Source organism: Sturnira hondurensis, unplaced genomic scaffold (assembly GCF_014824575.4).
Source record: "Sturnira hondurensis isolate 20B ecotype Veracruz unplaced genomic scaffold, ASM1482457v3 Scaffold0017436, whole genome shotgun sequence".
Lineage (NCBI taxonomy): Eukaryota > Metazoa > Chordata > Mammalia > Chiroptera > Phyllostomidae > Sturnira > Sturnira hondurensis.
In genome coordinates this window covers 12,049,416-12,063,582 of record NW_028090067.1, presented here as the reverse complement: position 1 = coordinate 12,063,582, position 14,167 = coordinate 12,049,416, and the positions used below count along the sequence as shown (strand labels likewise).

The following is a 14,167-nucleotide window of genomic DNA, read 5'->3' as shown; positions in this document are numbered from 1 at the left end:
GCTTTTCCAAAGGCAAGAAATTAGAAACTCATACAATGACATGTTCCTGGTTTATGACCAGTGTATTGTAGAAGTCTTGTGCCTTCTCTTACAAAACACAGTTTTCTCAACAAGAGAGAAATGATTACAGAAAGGGGCTCATCACAGGGATTCTAACTGTCACGACTCTAAGTCTGAAAGTGGGACACTCGCTTTCTTTGTTGACGGCAGATGTAGCTCCTTTTCGGGAGAAGATAAAATCATGAAGCCTGGTGGTACGAATTGAGATTTTTAAAAACACCCTACCTCGGTGCTACCATCTTGAAACGAACAGTTGCCAAAATCATCTTACTCTGGTAATGGAACTCTATCCATTTGAAAATTTGGGGGTGGTGGTTGCACCTACTTGGTGCCAGGCACTGGTGGTGCACAGGATAAAATGCTGCAGGAAATTCCCCAAAAGAAATTCCCCAAATTTTCAGAAATTCCTACCTACCGCATTAAGGCAGGAATGGAATTTCAAACCGTGCGTATGGAAGAATGCAGGATACCGTGAAAACCCCTTGGGTCAGGAAGGTAACGGCCAGCCTGTTGTCCCCCGAGAGGTGCCATGGCTGACAATTTCAGAAAGTCCGAAGGTCCAGGACTGTCCCCGTGCTGACTGGATGACAGTCACGCGTATGAGAGTCTGACAAAAGCCTGTCATCACTCACTGATTGAGCTGGAATGAGGTGAGTTACGTAAGATACAGGTTAAGTCGAAAATGGAATAATTCCGAAGACGATAATGAGAGAGGGTGAGGGCGGCGATGGCAGTGTGTGTGTGATGTGGGACATTTTTAGAACAGTTGCTCCCACGGTCCTTCGGAGCCAAGAGCAGCCGGAAGAATTGCACGCTGATGTGTCAGTGACGACACACTAAGAACATCGAGCATTAAAGCCCCGCACGCTGCGCGGTACACGGAGCTGTACACAGAGCTAACGGGCGCTGCGTGTTCGTGTTTACCGGGCGCTGCGCCGAGAAAGCCCTTTTGGCCGTCACTGTCTCCACGATTCTCCGGGGGGCTGCTAGCTCTTCCCCACTTTACAAACGAGGACACGGAGGCCCGGAGCTATTAAAAGTCCGCCCACTCTCACAGAGCTGGTCAGGAGTGGGCAGGGGATTCAAACCCAAACAGTCTGATTTTGGAGTCTGTGCGGCTCACACCACTGAGGACCCCTGGGAGAACAGACTCCGGACTCCTGTGTGAACCCAGCCGTTCCGAGGTGGGCACTCCACACTGACACTGAAGGTTGAGATAACATGTGCAAGAATGTTGCAAGTATGTCCCACATACTCTTTTCCCCTTGAATATTGGAAAAGGACCATCCTGAAGGAGCCCAAAGAGGCTTCAGAGCACCGTTACCTTCTGCTGTGGCCTTCCACGGGGGGCACATGACCACAGTCGGGGAGGGAGTGTGGGCAGGCGGGTGGATTATAAGGACTCTTGAGGGAAAGGGTGGTCACGTAAAATGAGAGGAATCTCTAGCCCCATTTCCATTCCCAGGTACTGCAGGAGGCGCAGGTCCCCACATCAGAATTGGTATCATTTTTCTTTATTTTTTTTCATTGCTCAAGCATAGCGGGCAGTGAAGGAGCCAGATATTCAAGGAAGACCCACCCACAGCCCAAACTGCCAATGATCACAAATCCTCATGGGAAAAATCAGAATACAAATCAATTCAAGTCATACAAGTCATATCCTTTGCTCTAGTCTTCCTACCTCTTACTGGTGTCCCCACCCCACAGAGGGGGTCCAGTGCTCTTCCCGAACCTTCTGATCCAACCGCACCACTAAGCATACGGCCCTGCAAAAAGTACTCAATCCCACTGAAAATTTCCTCATCTGGAAAATGAGGGGCTTCACCAACAGATCTCTAAGTCCCCCTGACAGAGTAAACTTATTTAATTGTGGTGACAGGAACCAAGAGTATGAATGAAGTGCCCTGTCCGGCTCTAGTTGCACTTCTACAGACTTAAAGGAATTGAGGAATTTGGGACACCAGCAAGCCTTTAGGGGAGGGGTATCTGCAAGGCAAAATACTCTCCATGGACGGAAACTACACGCTGTCATAGCCATCTAGTGCTTATCCATGAATGTGCCTGTTCCTGACTAGTTCTTCAAACTGCTGGCCATAAGTCACGTTACCCTCACAGAGTCCCGGTGGTCACAGGGGGACCACCCACGTTACTTTCCACGGGCCCCTCACTGAGGTTATGCCCTGTACTCTTTCAGGATCCCGGGTTTCATGTCCGAGTTGCAGCCCATAGGAGCATACGTGGGCTGGACATGGGTGAAGAGAGGCAGAAGGTACAGACTTCCAGTTGTACGATAAACGGGCCCTGGAGATGTGATGTACACAGCACGCAGACTACAATTAATACCGTGTCGTTATATTTGAAAGTCGTTAAGAGAGTAGAGCTTAGAAGTTCTCATCAAAAGGAGAAAATTGTAAATATGTGTGGTGATGGATGATAACACTGGGTGATCATTTCTCAATATATACATATATCAAGTCATTGCATCGTACACCTGAAACCAATACAGTATTCTACGTCTATTAAAAAAGAATATGGGCATGTCTGAAGTGCCCTCGTGTGGATAGAAGCGCTGGTTGCCTGCCTCCTTCCCTAACGAACCTCTGACTTTTTACTCCAGGAGTCAATCAACAGTCTCCGTTTGCCTGCCTGCCTCCCTGACAGCGAAGCACTGTGCTGGGAAGTCAGGGGGCAGGGCTCTGGGAAAGACAGCTCCTGCAGAGGCCGACTCCCCCGGGGGGCCTGCGCCCTGCTCTCCTTACCCCACCCCTTCCTGCTTCCTGCTGGAATTTAGCCTTCGCTGTCCGGCAGCCAGTTTGGACCCCGAGGTGACCTAGAAATTGGAAGCCATCTGCTAGGGACGGCAGCAGCAAGAAGGGCCCAGGTCCCTGATGCTCTCATAGTGGCGTCATGCCAACGCCGGGCTTCCTTCTTCCAGACTTACTTTATATATAAAAAAGTAAAACCCAAGACGAATTTAAGCCCCTGTTCGGGAATAGGGAGGGGCGTCTTTCACCCACCACCCAACCCAAGTCCGAACTGATGCACCTTCTGACTTCCAGCCGGCACGTGTTTCACAGAGCAGGTTCCAGTGGCCCTGGACTTAGCTATGTCCGCTTTAGACGGAAATGGAAACAGCGTCTAGTCTGCACGGCTGTGTGAGGGTAACCGGGAGAACCAGCGCAGGGGCTCAGCCTCGTGCTGGCACCCACCCGCATTACCATCATGACAGTTTCCAGGTGAGAAGTATTTCTGGCTGACGTGGTAAAGATCTTCACGTGTGGGTAGACTAAGTTTCCCATTGGATAGATGGAGAGTCTGAGATTCAGAGAGGGAAAGGGGCCAACAGATCCTCAAGTTCAGGGCCCCAAACTTGGCATTGTTGGAAGCCCCTGGCCTATAGCACATGGTGGGCCTTCGACAGAGGTTTGCCCAAGACACTGGTCGGTCTTCAGATCGCCACTGGCCTGCATGTCATAAATGCTGGGAGAGCAAGCCCCTCATAGGTTAGAGGTGTTCTCTCTGCTCAGAAACTGGAGGCCCCATTTTTCTTTCTGAGAGGATTTAGCCAGTCGCTAAGCACATGATACTCCATCCATGTGCAGGTAGAATTTTTGCTTCAGAGTTTCCCAAAGACCAGTGGGAACAGGAGAAAGAAGTAACTGGTGGAATTAAAACACCCACTTTGGATTCTGTGGGTCTCATAAGGCTGTGGTTTGGGACCTCTCCCACAATACTGGCCCCTGGGGGTTTCCCGGACCGGCTTTGACCCCGCTGCCCTCAACCCCCACCCCAAAGGAGCCCGAAGCTTCCTCCTCTGTGTCCCTCCAACCCTGGGTTTCACAGCTCAAGAGGCAAATTTGCCACCTCGTTTTGAGGTTTCTCATGTGCGGATGTCCCCTCTGCAGCTCGCCCCCTTGAGGAAGCTGTCTCCTCACTCCGTACCCATCACCTAGCACAGGGCCCAGTCCAAGGCAGAGAGAGACCAGTGAGTATTGAACGAATGGGTGAAGCCGAATGTTGAGGGAGGAAGCAGCAGGAAAAGTCCTAGCAGAGGCTTCACAGTGCCTGGAACACCCGGGGGGAAGACCTGAGGGGGCACTTCTCAACAGCGACCACCAGCACACGTGACCCCTGAGAAACAGAGGGGCAGAGACGTCTCCCAAATTCCAACACCTAGGCTGCCAGGGGACTGCTAATGACTACACCAAAGGGGAAGAAAAATTGTTTACACAAAACTGCCTCCACACGTACCCACTGTCCCTGAAAAAAACCTGCTCTGTGTAAATGAGATGTTAAGTGTGTGGACCCTGGAGCCAGGCTTCCCGGGTTCACATCCTGAATTCACCACTTACTAACTGTGGGACCTTGCGCACATTACCTAATTTGTTTGGGACTCAGTTTACCCATCTATGAATGGGGATAATAACAGTTTGCACCTCACAGGGCTGTTGTTTCAAGGATTAGATGATGTTGATATGTGTAAAGTGCTTAGAACATGCCAGGCACACAGAAAGCCCCATGTACATGGTTGCTGTTTTTATTAATTGTATGAGAAATCAGGAAATTCTACATTCATAATTAGATGTAACAAGATGCTTCTACCATCTTTTTAAGAAATCACCTACGATAAGCTTGGGCAATTTGGCTGAGCATGATGTCATATATGTAGGTCAATTCTGATCCTTAACAGTTTGGGGTGTTTTCATTGTACAGTTCTGTTGTTCTTGAAAATTTAATGTTACTACATTTTAGGGAGAATTAGGGGTATCATTTTGGAAATAGTTTTTCTCCACCTGACAAGCCTGGAGGCCCCAGAAGCAGGAGGTAAAGGTCAGCGGAGAGCTGAAGGTCAAACCACACATGCCCTCCCCCACGGCAGGTCCCCAGGCCACACGTTGTGGGACTGAGCGGGGGGCTGGGGGTGCAAGACTGCGGGAGCCCAGGACTGGACTTTTAATGTCTGAAAGAGAGTCTAAATTATTGAAAAGAGGCTTGTTCTTGTGGCTGATCACCAAGAAGCTATTGAACCTGCCGTGAAACCATCACCGGTCTGAGAAGGGAGTTTGGGCACTGCACAATTGAAGGAATGACTAGAACACAGCAAAGCCATTTTCTGTGTGTACGTCACCAAGCTCAGCCTGTTCCTACCCCAGTTACACATGTGGGGGCTCATCTGGGCACCTCTAAGAGCCAGGGTGGAGTCCTGGGTGTGCGGTGAGCTGGTCAAAATCACGCAGCACAGGAACAGAGCCACCGGTGAGTCCTCGGTGCAGCAGCCAGAGCAGCTGTGGGAGGGTGGGGGGTTGACGGGGCTGCAGAGCATGTCCCTTCAGCCAGTGGGACAGAGAGCCACAGGGCCCCCCCAACCCCCACAATCGGACCCCTTCCCCCAGTATAGGGGTGATGATCATAGCAGAAGGTACTGGATTCTGGGAGGAAGCCTCCAAGAGCACCAGCTGATCTTTCCTCTAAGCACCCCCTCCCCCTGCCCTGGAGGCTCCTGAAGAGGAGAGAAACAGAGCCAGCATCACCTGCTCACAGAGCGAATGCTGAGCCACTGGGCAGCAGAGGCCCTGACCTCCGCATGAGGTGGGAGTTTTCACTTGGACCTGAGTTTTAATGATGTAAGCTAGACGGGTGCAATGGCTGAGCATGGCCAGATGTCGCGGGATTTCCCAGTGATGTTGTCAGCCAGGCTGGACAGAGGACTTTCAAGGGGGGCTCTTCAAAGGAAGTCAAGATACAGCCAGTTCCCACTGGCACATTACCAAGTCCACCCCCACTCAGCAAATGAGCTCACGGAAAACGGGGACAATGCCTACTTCATGTAGTCACCGTACGAGGTACAAATTCACAAACGTCAAGAGACTCACGTGGCCCCTGGCAAACACTACTCATCAAAGTCCCTCACCCTCTAGCACACACTGGGGCTCCGCGGAGTACCAGGCGCTCTCCTGGGCGCTAGGTATTCACAGTGGACAAAAAAGTCCTCGTGGAGCTTCCACTGGAGAGAAAGAGGCAGACGAAACATAGCAACTGACATATACGTCATAGAGAATATATACCAGTCACATATATGATGGTTTGTATAATTATAACATGTATGATTATATACATATTAGATAATATACAGCCATATAGTATACAATAATATACAATTATATAATCAAAAATTATATGTACTAAAAATTAGTGATGCCATCTATGCATGGTGCTGCAAACAGCAACCAGGGCTATAAAGGGAAACAAATTGCGAGGCGGGAACAGGGGGCTGGGGGAGGGGCCAGTTCTAGAGAGCAGTGCTTTCTTCCACGGGCAGGCGCTCTTCACAGTTTGAAGAAGTGCTCTCATAGGCTCGGTCCCATCTTATCCCTAGAGTGATTTGGTGAGAGACTATCCCAGTCTGAAGACAAGGAGGTGAGAGCTCAGGAAAGCTAAGTGACTCCACGTTGGGTGCCCTTTCGTTACCCTCGCCCACAATAAAAGCAGGCAAAGGCCAGCTCAGCGAGATGCCTCAGCAGCAGCCTCGGCAAACCCCACATTCCCCCGGGGACCTGAAGTCAACACGCCATGACGGGAAGCCCACGCTTGTGCAGCTTGGCACCGCACTGCCAAGAGGCTCTCTGCTTCAGGTCTTACCTGCAGCAAAGCAATTGCTGCCCCTTGGTCAAGGACAGTACCCCGGCCAGGGGACCTGGGGCAAATCGGGGGTGCGGGGAGCTTCGACACGGATGTCTGTTTCGCCTCAGCCCACGTGCAAGCTGGGTGGAGAGACCACCCCCAGTCTAATTTGAAACACTGACCTCACCTGCTCTGAGTTAAAAGTTCGTAGATAAATCACATGTTCGGAGAAAGCTCTTCAAAAGAAGACTGTCCACAATCACACCCCAAGGTTTCGGGAAGATGGCAGCAGTGTGCAGGGGGGCCCTCGGGAAGGGTAGCTGTCCGGGGTTTCCATGCAGTGAGCTCAACGCGAAGCCCACCCTCAGCAGGCCCCTGCCGTCCTCTGCATACAAGGGCAGCCCCGGCTCCCTGGGCATTTGAAATCCATGGCAAGGCACCTGCAGAGCTTCTGCATTTGTGCTTTTGGTACCATTAGAGCATTTCCTTGCTTTTGAACTGAAGGTAAGACAGATATTTACTGGGAGGTTTGGATACTAATTGTAATTACTGTTTTGGAAGCAGCTGGCACTGCACTTCTTAAGGAGAAAACAGTACTTGGGAAAATATATGTATTTATTTATTTTTTAAGAGAGATGGGAAAGGAGGGAGAAATAGAGGAAGAGAAACATTGATGTGAGAGAGAAACATTGACCAGTTGCCTCTTGTACGCACCCCGACTGAGGACCAAACCTGCAACCCAGGCATGCGCCCTGACCAGGAATCAAACAGGCAAACTTTCGCTTTGTGGGATGATGCCCACACTGGTCATCAGCCACACTCAGTAGCTTACTGAGCCACACTGGTCATGGCTAGAAAATATTTTAAATAGCATTTGGGGTAAATGAGACCTGTGGGCAGAGATGCCAGCAGAAACCAAGGACAAGAAATAAGGAAACTTGGTGGAGGCTGTCCCAAGGAGGAGGGGAGAGCGGGAAGAGGGGGGCAGAAGGAGGCGGTAGAGGAGGAGCCTGCAGGGCAGAAGGGCCGGAACTAGCAGGGAACTGGCGGGTCGACAACCGGTGAGCCACCACTGCAGTGGGGGGTGGCACAGCAGCTTGAGATGAGGACATCTGTCCCATGGACAGTGTGCGATGTAAACCCCTCCCACCACCTTCAGTCCACTAGGATCACTAGGGCAGTTTTGTGGCAAGCAAAGAGGCCCCCAAATTTTACCCCTGGCTCACGACGGTTCAGAACATGCTGTCTAACAGCCCCTTCTGTGATGATGGCAATTTCTCTCTGCACTTCCAACAGGGTAGCCCCCGGTGACAAGTGGCTACTGAGCATTTGAAATATGGCTAGTGTGACTGAAGAACGTAACTTCACTTAAGTTTCCCAACCATATGTGGTAGTGGCTGCCACACCGAACAGCAGAGGAGCAGGGAGAGGTGGCATGTGTAAAAGGAAGGGTCCCGCACCACGGAGCTGCATGTCCCCTGGGGTCTGCTGAGGTCTCAGAGGCAGGCTGGAGACTGAGGTTAGGAGGGAACCAGGGCTCTGGGAGGAGGGGTGTGTTACACTGACTTTACCTAGATCACAGGGTCAAAGAAACCCTAAGCTGACGACAGGGTAACAAAAGTGTTTGATAAAAAAGGAACAGAAGGTCCTTATACCAGCCAGTTGGAGTTGCCGGAAATGGTGTTTTCTTTTCCCCCCCCAGAATCTAAGCTAACAAACGGGCATTTGTATCTGCACACAAACGCCCCATGGAGAACGTACAGCAACAGCAGTGGTGAGGGCGCATGGTGAGTGTCCCCGAACATCTGAGCCACTCGATGACTGAGCGGACAGTGCCTTACATCACCCACCGACACCCTCTCAGCTGAGTCTGCCACCACCCCCGAAAGAAGGTGGGGGTTAGTCCCCACTTCACAGCGCAGAGGGCTGAGGCTCAGACAAGTTAAATGGCAAGTCCAGGAGAGTTAAGATTCTCGGGCTTTTGGTTCACCTGACCTGTCGCTCCATCTAAGAGGCCTCATCTGGACTTCCCATTGTGGTCACTGCCAGGGAGTGTGTAGATGCAAATGAATGTTTCAGGACCACAGACATACAGCGAAGCTCCAGGGTCACACGTGTCCCCGGCGTGCTTCACCTGCTCTCACCTGCTGAGGGGCCTGCGGCCTCCCTCCTGGCCTGTGAGCCCCTCCACCTCAGGACCCATGTGGGTTCACTGTTCAGTCTCTCTGCCTAACCGCCACACAGCCAGCCCATCTCAGCTGACACAGATGGACCGAAGAAATGGATGAATGAAAGAGCAAAGGTTTCTCCACCGACTTTTTAAAACAGTCTCTTCACTTTGGGGGAATATCATCAGTGTGTCACCAGAACGCTTCCCCCTTCCTAGGTGTCCGAAGCTCCTTCCCATCAATTGAGCGGAGCCAGTCCTCAGCCACTGAGGTCCGGACCCGCCAGGGAGGCTGGCTCATGTCCGACACCGCTCTTTCTGTTCCTGCTGACAATGTATCTGTTGGGGATCTGCAAAGGGAACCCCCGAAACATACACACCTATCTCTTTCTGCTGTTCCAGGCCTGGCCACTCCTGCAAGCAGAAAACTGGTGAGGAAAGGAAGAAACCTGCCTGTTTTTTCTTACCAGAGGCACTCAGAATTAGACACAGAGAAAAGAAGCTAACAAAAGAAGAAAGAATTTGGATGCACTGACTCAAGTTAAATTGGGTATTTTGCAAGTGTAAAAATCCAAATTTTTATCTATCCCGCATACAAACAATCAGCCTTAGCGCACCCAGTAGCGTTCCTTGGCCTGGTAACTGGTAAGCATGAACCATCAGTGATAACGACTTTTTGTAGACACGGCCCTGAGTGTGGAATACATTCTCATCGTAAGGTAGACAGAGAGCAGCCAGGCCTGCAGCCACACGACAAACACCGCCACTCCCAGGGACAACGCCCAGGCAGCCAGGCAGATGACACGAGGCCATTTCCCAGTGTCTCCGAGGCCTCCCCTCTACAGAGGCAAGCGGTCTGCCCATCTCAGTCTAACCGACGCACATATAACCACCTCGTGAGTTTGAGATTTGCCCCACAGAGGAAAAACTTACTTTCTACACACTGAGTACCAAGGAAATGCACTTTTCCCTTTATAACCTGTCTGAATTGTTTGATGTCTTTAATAGTTTGGTATGATTTTGCTCTTGTATTTGGCTCAGTATTCCTTTGTTAACCAGTGCTTAAACTTTTTGAGGTGGAGTATTAACTTACAAAGTTTGGTCACTCAAAAAGAACCAATTAACATGATTAAGAAATGTGCATGAATTACTTAAAAGGATGGAAGGAAAGGAGAATGCCAGGTGAGGCGGGACTCACCTTCCCAAAGCTGGCAGCATTGACGGGCTGGGTGTCGTTCTTCTCGCAGAAATCCAGGTAGTGCATGTAGAGGGCGCTGCGGGGAATGCAGACCCCCTCGGCAATCTCGTAGTTCTCCTCCAGCCTGGGGAAATACACCAAGGCCCAGTGAGCAAACAAATCCCCAGCAAGACAGTTAACAATCTTTCTACTCCTGCAGAGCTTGGGAAGACCTCAGAAATGACTCTTCTTGCAGATGAGGAAACCAAGGCCCAGGAGGACAAAGCAACCTGCCAGAGCTCGTGATCGAGTCAGCAGGTGAGCAGGATCAGACTCCCAGTCCCCGTGGGAATGACCAAGGGTCACTTTTCCAGCCTACATTCCCAGTCCTCTTCCTTGGCTCCATCACTGGTCTGACCACATTCTGGATGGATCGGGTTCCCCAAAACTCCAAAAAATTGTAGAGGGTCTTGCAGGTGCCTCAGCTGAGCTTCGAACCACACACTCACTGTGTCGCCGTTTCTAATGGGTGTTACAATCACAGAGGGCTTTTTGGCTGACCGGAGCAGTGGGTGAGGACAGCCTGGGAAAGCAAGTGCCCTAGGAAAGGCTGGACAGTCATTAACCCGCTGACCACAGGGAGGTTTTCTACGCACAGCAGGGAGCTGAACCTCTTGGTTTCTGTAATCGCCTTCTTGGCTGCACCAGGATGATATGGTTCTAGGCCTTCTTACTGAGTGTAGGTCAGGGGTTCACGATAGGGCCTTTCAACTTGGGTCAAATCTCAGCCTTGGCACTGGCCAGCATGGTGACCTTGGGCCAGTCACTCAACCTCAGGCCTCAGTTTCGTTTTGGATGTGATGATTATAACCACTACATAGGTTGTTGTCACGATTGGATGTGACATGTGACGGGGCCAGCCGGACACCTGGCCCCCGTGAGTACTTAGTAGATGCGGGACCTCATTATTGTCCATTCTTCTTTCATAAAACACCTGTGGGCTCCTACAGGTCCAGAACATGTGCTGGGCATTGGGAACACAAAAAGCAAACTAGATCGTTTTTCCTTTTTAACCCGAACACCAGCATGCAGTCATCAAAAAGGATCCTGCCTCCTTCGCCATGGGCAGGCTGGGAGGTTAAACACCAGAGCTGCGGAGGCACGTGGCCACCTGGGGCTTCCCTGTGGGCCCTTCAGAACCTGGGCACACACTCTCCAATAAACGTGCCAACAGTAAGTAGCTCTCCTTGGGTCATGAACTGCGTTTTAGGAAACAACCCAAAGTACTTGGGATCAAGTTTGAGGGATAAAGCAACTGGAATAACCCCTTTTTACCCAAACATATTGGGGAGAGGGGTCAGAAATAAGGCACGATTCTAAAGCAATGTGATAAATGTCCTCGAGTGGCTTCTCACATGCTCCGAGGGCACTTGCCAGAGACGTGGCCCGGAGCCGTCGTGGCTGGAGTGGAATGAGGACCCGGCCTCCCCAGGTGTCCGCTGGAAAGGGCAGCGCTCATTTGGCTCCTTCTGACGCGTGGTTGACAGAAAATCAGTTCAGTCTCTCTCGGTCCGACCCCGGGGGTGGATGCAGCCTCGGGGGGCTCCAATGAACAAAGACGTGCTACTGGTCCCAGGGCATTCCACCCACCCCGGCTCCTTTTCTGGGAAGGGGAACATTGAGTAACTCCTGACAGTTTTTCAAAGTGTTTCAGAAAATGCTTTATGCAACCCTTTCTGGGCAACCCAGTTCCTTGAGTCTGAGTTACTTCTGCATCCTCAAAGTCCAACATACTCCTTGGCACACAGCAGATGCTCAGTGAGTGTTTGATAAAGACACTGTTTCAGTCATAAGTCATTCAACAAATGCCTCTTGATCTCTCATCACTCAGGTGCCAAGGATACCACGGGAAGCAACATGGTCCTTGTTTGCATTCGGAGAACAGACTGATGGTGAACAGAGGGTTAAAGACGCAGGTAATCTTTAGTTTAACAGATATTGACTGAATGCCAGGCAGCATTCCAAACACTAAGGAGAGGGCACGGAATGAAACAAAGGCCCTGTCCTGAAAGGGCTTACGTCCTAGTATGCGTGTCCCCGACATCATAACTCGGACCTCGAAATGTGTTTCTTGTGGGAAAAGATTTCCCGGCGAGGCTAGGCTCCTCAGGACGGCCCTGACTTCAGGTCTGGCCTGAGTGGGGATCAGCCCTCCCTCGCTTAGCCTGGATGCCTAAGTGCCGTTCCCGGTATCGTTTCTCTGTAGGAGGCCGTTCAGAGGTCTAAACAGCAAACATGCGCAGTGAACTCGCAGGAGCCATCTGAACAACACGGCTTTCACAAACTGGGGTCTCACAGACATGCTTTGTTTGCCGGAACAGTGTGGACCCCACTTTTAAAATTCAGGACGTTTCACATTAGAATCGGGATTTCTGGCTTCTTTTGAAAAGGCTGAGATCTGGCAACACCAGCCCGTATTCCCGCATGACAATTGGCCAGAGTTACGTGTGCCCGCAAACTGGCTGGAATCCTCACTCCTCCCTGGTTTTCTTACACCCAATCTATTTTCTGTTCCTTGTCTGGCTCCTGTTGGCTCTCATGTTGACAGAAGACCTGGTCTATGCCCTAGTCCACTTTGCAGTTTAATTGGGGCAAGGGGGCGGGGGGAATGCACAGAACTAAGGATATTGAAGTACTACAGACTGCTGACCACAGGTGCAGTGGAAGGTGGGAGAACAGAGTTTAATGTCGGGTAAGAGCAGATGATGACGGTTTCATGGATGAGTTAGGATTGCAACGTTGTAACAATAGCAGCATCTGCTGAGTTCTTACTGGGTGCAAGGCCCTGGGTATCCATGATCTCATTTGATCCTGGCAGTAACCCTATGAGGCAGGTGTCATACCCATGTGTTAGATGAGGACACTGGGCTCCAAGAGTGGAACCCCTTTGCCCATGATCATGCAGCTGGCTAGTAAGTGGGAGAGAGTGTTTCACTCTGGATGACTGTGGTCTTCTCCAAGGCAGAGGGAGGGGATGCTAGGTAAGAGAAACAGCAAGGATAAGAGACAAACATGCATGTGATTTGGGTGATGGAGACACTGGTCAGAGTGGAGAAGGGGGCTCGTAAGCAGGAATCTAAAAGGAGAGAACCATGGGGGAGGTGTGGAGAGAATCTTTAAATGCCCACGCAAGAATATGGCCTGGTGCCCTGGCTGGTGTAGCTCAGTGGATTGAACGCGGGCCTGCGAACCAAAGGATCGCGGTTCCATTCCCAGTCTGGGCACATGCCTGGGTTGCAGGCCAGTTCCCAGCAAGAGACATACAGGAGGCAACCATACACTGATATTTCTCTCCCTCTCTTCTTCCCTTCCCCTCTAAAGATAAATAAATAAAATCTTTTTTAAAAAAAGAATATGGCCTGGCATAAGAGTTGCTGTGAAAGCGTTATTTCCAGGAGGCAATGAAGGGATACTCAGAGAATTAAAAAAACAAACACTCAGAGGCAGGAAGACCCAAATGTTTCTGGGATGCTGTAGGAACAATAACAATGTCATCAATAACAACACTAACACTAACCTAAAGCTTAATATGTTCCTTATACCAGCGATGGCTTGGGTATAAAACCACCCCCCAAAATCATTTCATGCATTTCACCTTAGACAATTGCCAGTTCCATGAACCACCGTCTTTGAAAACCTTTGCCCTCAACTCTTCAGACTCTCGTGGGACATTTCCCAGGTTAGGGTGTGCACATGAACAGTTTGGACAGCAGGAAATTTGTGTGTGACAAGCTGTGGAGAGGGGGGAAAGTATCCCGTTTGCTTATTTTCTCCAATGACTTCTGGAAATCGGTTTGGCCAGAAAAATCCATGGACACATGCAACTAACATGCACTTCAAACCGTTCAGAATTAATATGAGGGAAGGTGTCTGGGCCTTTGAAATGAGAGGGGGCAGTTAAGTTTCCTTGAAGCCTGGGAGTAGCATGATCGAGTTTCCTTTGTGGAGAGGAGACATCCCTCTGGCATGTCTGTGGTGGGTGGACAAGGTGAGCTGGTAGGGCTGGCACAGAGGGGGTGACGAACTAGTACAGGCTGAATGCGAGCATGAGTGAACACCTGAGACCAATTAGAAGCTACTAC

The 14,167-nt window shown here is 50.6% G+C and overlaps 1 protein-coding gene across 1 annotated transcript in view; it reads right to left on the bottom strand.

The window, feature by feature from the left end:
• RFX4 (regulatory factor X4) overlaps positions 1-14,167 on the bottom strand; it is a 136,331-nt gene that overhangs the window by 76,183 nt on the left and 45,981 nt on the right. The window contains exon 4 of the mRNA XM_037068420.1: positions 10,047-10,170. Coding sequence (XP_036924315.1) covers positions 10,047-10,170 — 124 coding nt within the window. The remainder of the gene's footprint in view (positions 1-10,046; positions 10,171-14,167) is intronic.